At 54.1% G+C, this 6146-nt stretch overlaps 1 protein-coding gene across 1 annotated transcript; it reads left to right on the forward strand.

Moving 5' to 3' along the window:
- The first annotated feature begins 855 nt into the window (after positions 1-855).
- LOC147660769 (uncharacterized) lies at positions 856-1904 on the forward strand. The gene has a single exon (XM_086951479.1). The coding sequence runs from the start codon at positions 881-883 to the stop codon at positions 1886-1888; it is 1008 nt and encodes a 335-aa protein (XP_086807605.1). The 5' UTR covers positions 856-880; the 3' UTR covers positions 1889-1904.
- The last annotated feature ends 4242 nt before the right edge of the window (positions 1905-6146 follow it).

Consider the following 6146-nt stretch of genomic DNA (forward strand, 5'->3'; position numbering starts at 1 on the left):
AGAGAGAGACCGCAGCTTCATCCCACGAGAGAGAGACCGCAGCTTCACCCCACCAGAGAGCGACCGCAGCTTCATCCCACCAGAGAGAGAGACCGCATCCCACCAGAGAGAGAGACCGCATCCCACCAGAGAGAGACCGCAGCTTCATCCCACCAGAGAGAGAGAGACCGCAGCTTCATCCCACCAGAGAGAGACCGCAGCTTCATCCCACGAGAGAGAGACCGCAGCTTCACCCCACCAGAGAGCGACCGCAGCTTCATCCCACCAGAGAGAGAGACCGCATCCCACCAGAGAGAGAGACCGCATCCCACCAGAGAGAGACCGCAGCTTCATCCCACCAGAGAGAGAGAGACCGCAGCTTCATCCCACCAGAGAGAGACCGCAGCTTCATCCCACCAGAGAGAGACATCCCACCAGAGAGAGACCGCATCCCACCAGAGAGACCGCAGCTTCATCCCACCACAGAGAGACCGCAGCTTCATCCCACCAGAGAGAGACATCCCACCATAGAGAGACCGCATCCCACCAGAGAGACCGCAGCTTCATCCCACCAGAGAGAGAGACCGCAGCTTCATCCCACCAGAGAGAGACATCCCACCAGAGAGAGACCGCAGCTTCATCCCACCACACAGAGACCGCAGCTTCATCCCACCAGAGAGAGAGACCGCAGCTTCATCCCACCAGAGAGAGACATCCCACCAGAGAGAGACCGCATCCCACCAGAGAGACCGCAGCTTCATCCCACCACAGAGAGACCGCAGCTTCATCCCACCAGAGAAAGAGACCGCAGCTTCATACCACCAGAGAGACTGCATCCCACCAGAGAGAGGCCGCAGCTTCACCCACCAGAGAGAGCGGCGACCCCCGGTACCACGACACAATGATGCCCCTGCAGGGTGACGACCCCCTGTACTCCGAGCGGCCCAGGAGCAGGTCCCTGTTCTGCGAGGGGGAGTTCCTGCAGCTCGACCAAGTCCTGGATGAGTTTAAGAAGTGGGGGTCCCACTGCCCCCGCATGACCCCCATCATCCAGGTGTACCGGCGCCTGGAGACGAAGCCGCTGCAGGTGGTGCGGCTGAAACATGTCACCGTCCGGGACAAGTTCATGAACATCCTGGAGGAAGAGCACATCCGCGGTTGGGAAAGGCCCTTCCTGCTGAACGGGGAGCCCCGGCTCCTGCGGGTGTCCTGCTGGGGGGTGCACCTGCCGCCCCCGGACCTGGAGAATCTGAAGAGGAAACGCCTCAGGAAGTTCGCCTGGGCTGTCGGCCCGGAGGTGCGGGCCAGCATGGGGGGTCTCTCCTCGCAGGAGACCTGGCAGCTGCGGGACATGATGGCTAACTCCCCTGCGCTCAGCCCCCAGTCCCGCTACGGCAACTTCCAGTTCTCCTTCCGCGTCAAGGAGCTGCTCACGGCCTACTGCCTTCAGCTGTGTGGAGGGAAGCGGCCTGTGCTGAGGGCGCTGGGCACCGAGGCCTACACCCTGGAGGTGGTCCACTGGATCCTCATCCACAGCCCTGACTGCAGGGACTTCGACCACCTGCCCACCCTGGACCCCCAGGGACCCTTCGGACGCGCCGGCGTCATCACCTGGAGCCCCGAGTCCCTGAGCGACCGCTTCACCTGGCAGCTCTCCGGGGGCACCCTGGAGAAGAAGCCATTGGAGCAATCCCAGGGTGGACCCGTGCAGACCTACGACCGCTGGCTGTGGAACAACGCGGCCTTCGCTTTCCACCTGCCGGGCCGCAGCCGCCTCTACCTGGGCCGGCAGGAGCTCCTGAACAACGTGGAGGCCTGTGCGAGGAGCGGCGTCCTGAGGCACCCCCAGGACATGTATGTGTCCAAGAAAGAGGCGCAGCGCCTCATCCAGGAACAGCGGGCGCGGTAGTGACAAATACAACTCTCCTGTCACCGTCGCAACTCAACTTCCCATCACGACAAACTGTGACCTTCTGGCCCACCGTCACAACAGTCAAAATCTCTGCTACCATGACAACTATCTACTCAGGGACCCCATCTGATCGTACCCCCATCCCACCGTAACCAAAGGACTTTTACCGATCAGCAAAGCATTCACAGCCATCCTCAGCGCCTCCATCCACTCATCCACATTCCTGGACACCTGGAACCATGCCACTGTCAGGCCCCTGCTCAAGAAACCATCTGCTGACCCAGCCAAGCTTTCCAACTACAGACCCATCTCCCTCCTACCATACAGTTCCCAGAGTCAACTGCACACAGACAGCGTGGGTGTGGACAGCAGTGTGCGCAGTGCCAGAGTTAACAGTGCCAAAGTTAACTCCAAAGACAACGTGGGAGTGGACAGCAGTGCGTGCAGTGCCAGAGTTAACTGCACACAGACAGCGTGGGTGTGGACTGCAGTGTGCGCAGTGCCAGAGTTAACTGCACACAGACAGCGTGGGTGTGGACAGCAGTGAGCGCAGTGCCAAAGTTAACTCCAAAGACAGCGTGGGTGAGGACAGCAGTGAGCGCAGTGCCAAAGTTAACAGTGCCAAAGTTAACTCCAAAGACAGCGTGGGAGTGGACAGCAGTGAGCGCAGTGCCAAAGTTAACAGTGCCAAAGTTAACTCCAAAGACAGCGTGGGAGTGGACAGCAGTGAGCGCAGTGCCAAAGTTAACAGTGCCAAAGTTAACTCCAAAGACAGCGTGGGAGTGGACAGCAGTGAGCGCAGTGCCAAAGTTAACAGTGCCAAAGTTAACTCCAAAGACAGCGTGGGAGTGGACAGCAGTGAGCGCAGTGCCAAAGTTAACAGTGCCAAAGTTAACTCCAAAGACAGCGTGGGTGAGGACAGCAGTGAGCGCAGTGCCAAAGTTAACAGTGCCAAAGTTAACTCCAAAGACAACGTGGGAGTGGACAGCAGTGCGTGCAGTGCCAGAGTTAACTGCACACAGACAGCGTGGGTGTGGACAGCAGTGTGTACAGTGCCAGAGTCAACTGCACACAAAGACAGCATGGGTGTGGACAGCAGTGAGCGCAGTGCCAAAGTTAACAGTGCCAAAGTTAACTCCAAAGACAGCGTGGGAGTGGACAGCAGTGAGCGCAGTGCCAAAGTTAACAGTGCCAAAGTTAACTCCAAAGACAGCGTGGGAGTGGACAGCAGTGAGCGCAGTGCCAAAGTTAACAGTGCCAAAGTTAACTCCAAAGACAGCGTGGGAGTGGACAGCAGTGAGCGCAGTGCCAAAGTTAACAGTGCCAAAGTTAACTCCAAAGACAGCGTGGGAGTGGACAGCAGTGAGCGCAGTGCCAAAGTTAACAGTGCCAAAGTTAACTCCAAAGACAGCGTGGGAGTGGACAGCAGTGAGCGCAGTGCCAAAGTTAACAGTGCCAAAGTTAACTCCAAAGACAGCGTGGGAGTGGACAGCAGTGAGCGCAGTGCCAAAGTTAACAGTGCCAAAGTTAACTCCAAAGACAGCGTGGGAGTGGACACCAGTGAGCGCAGTGCCAAAGTTAACAGTGCCAAAGTTAACTCCAAAGACAGCGTGGGAGTGGACAGCAGTGAGCGCAGTGCCAAAGTTAACAGTGCCAAAGTTAACTCCAAAGACAGCGTGGGTGAGGACAGCAGTGAGCGCAGTGCCAAAGTTAACAGTGCCAAAGTTAACTCCAAAGACAGCGTGGAAGTGGACAGCAGTGCGTGCAGTGCCAGAGTTAACTGCACACAGACAGCGTGGGTGTGGACAGCAGTGTGTACAGTGCCAGAGTCAACTGCACACAAAGACAGCATGGGTGTGGACAGCAGTGAGCGCAGTGCCAAAGTTAACAGTGCCAAAGTTAACTTCAAAGACAGCGTGGGAGTGGACAGCAGTGAGCGCAGTGCCAAAGTTAACAGTGCCAAAGTTAACTCCAAAGACAGCGTGGGAGTGGACAGCAGTGAGCGCAGTGCCAAAGTTAACAGTGCCAAAGTTAACTCCAAAGACAGCGTGGGAGTGGACAGCAGTGAGCGCAGTGCCAAAGTTAACAGTGCCAAAGTTAACTCCAAAGACAGCGTGGGAGTGGACAGCAGTGAGCGCAGTGCCAAAGTTAACAGTGCCAAAGTTAACTCCAAAGACAGCGTGGGAGTGGACAGCAGTGAGCGCAGTGCCAAAGTTAACAGTGCCAAAGTTAACTCCAAAGACAGCGTGGGAGTGGACAGCAGTGAGCGCAGTGCCAAAGTTAACAGTGCCAAAGTTAACTCCAAAGACAGCGTGGGTGAGGACAGCAGTGAGCGCAGTGCCAAAGTTAACAGTGCCAAAGTTAACTCCAAAGACAGCGTGGAAGTGGACAGCAGTGCGTGCAGTGCCAGAGTTAACTGCACACAGACAGCGTGGGTGTGGACAGCAGTGTGTACAGTGCCAGAGTCAACTGCACACAAAGACAGCATGGGTGTGGACAGCAGTGAGCGCAGTGCCAAAGTTAACAGTGCCAAAGTTAACTCCAAAGACAGCGTGGGAGTGGACAGCAGTGAGCGCAGTGCCAAAGTTAACAGTTCCAAAGTTAACTCCAAAGACAGCGTGGGTGAGGACAGCAGTGAGCGCAGTGCCAAAGTTAACAGTGCCAAAGTTAACTCCAAAGACAGCGTGGGAGTGGACAGCAGTGAGCGCAGTGCCAAAGTTAACAGTGCCAAAGTTAACTCCAAAGACAGCGTGGGAGTGGACAGCAGTGAGCGCAGTGCCAAAGTTAACAGTGCCAAAGTTAACTCCAAAGACAGCGTGGGTGAGGACAGCAGTGAGCGCAGTGCCAAAGTTAACAGTGCCAAAGTTAACTCCAAAGACAGCGTGGGAGTGGACAGCAGTGAGCGCAGTGCCAAAGTTAACAGTGCCAAAGTTAACTCCAAAGACAGCGTGGGAGTGGACAGCAGTGAGCGCAGTGCCAAAGTTAACAGTGCCAAAGTTAACTCCAAAGACAGCGTGGGAGTGGACAGCAGTGAGCGCAGTGCCAAAGTTAACAGTGCCAAAGTTAACTTCAAAGACAGCGTGGGTGTGGACAGCAGTGAGCGCAGTGCCAAAGTTAACAGTGCCAAAGTTAACTCCAAAGACAGCGTGGGAGTGGACAGCAGTGAGCGCAGTGCCAGAGTAAACAGTGCCAAAGTTAACTCCAAAGACAGCGTGGGTGAGGACAGCAGTGCATGCAGTGCCAGAGTTAACTGCACACAGACAGCCTGGGAGTGGACTGCAGTGCGCGTGCACCTGAAGGTAGCCACAAAGCACCTAGCCCAGGAAGTCTGTGCCCCCTCTATATTGGAAGCAGGCTAGAGTGACCCTTCTCAGGCACCGTAGCTGTGGGAGTAGGTCATGCATGTCTCTTGATTAGTTTGTTATCAGTGAAAGTTGTTTTGTTGTTGCTTGTGCGAGGTTGGTGTGTGGATGGTCATCTTGAGTTTGAATGAACCGTTGCTCACAGGGTGTTGTGTGTGTGCGCCTGGTGTGTGTGTTTTATTTAATCGTTGGCTCTTAGCTCGATGGTGTTAGGGGCAGGTGTTTGCCAGGCAGAGGGGCACTGAACTCCAGAAGCTCATACACGCCTCAGTGCAGGGGAACAGCATATGCTGCTATGACTTGTTTTAATATCAACTGTGAACTGCACATTTTGAAAGAGCAAGATGTCACTGCAGCTGTATTCAAAGGTCTTTTTGATTGTACCTCATAAATGTTTAAACATTCCTTTCGTTTTTACTGCAGTGTCTTTGGAAAGTGTGTGGGGTGTGCTGGGATGTACAAAAGTATGTAACCTTCGACCCCTTTGTTTACTGGGTACCAGTGCAGCCCTGGGCAATGTTTGTTGCCACCCTATATTCGTCCCTCTATCTGTCCCTCTCCAAAAGACTCTGGAAATTCAGGTGTTTAGTTCGGCAGATTGTGGGTCCCAATAGCTCTGATTCACTTATTTGTTTCCAAGACAAGTTGTTTTCTCAATGGGCTTTGATTCAGATGGATTAAATGATTTTAAACTCACCTGCAGCAGGGTATTTATTCCAATTTTGTGATAAGGTTTGTTATCAATATTTTTAAACACAATTATTTTATTACATTTATGTAGTATTACATGGAGCATAGAGCGGCTTCCTGGCACCTTCATTATAAAACAAAAAAAATTACCACAATTCTTGTCAAATCAATTCATGCTAAGCAACAGCCAGCTGAACATTAAA

The sequence above is a fragment of the Lissotriton vulgaris genome, unplaced genomic scaffold, assembly GCF_964263255.1.
Source record: "Lissotriton vulgaris unplaced genomic scaffold, aLisVul1.2 SCAFFOLD_262, whole genome shotgun sequence".
In the NCBI taxonomy this organism is placed as follows: Eukaryota; Metazoa; Chordata; class Amphibia; order Caudata; family Salamandridae; genus Lissotriton; species Lissotriton vulgaris.

What these genes read in the sequence shown, in the direction of transcription:
- LOC147660769 (XM_086951479.1), top strand. Translation starts at nt 881, where the DNA reads ATGATGCCCCTGCAGGGTGACGACCCCCTGTACTCCGAGCGGCCCAGG.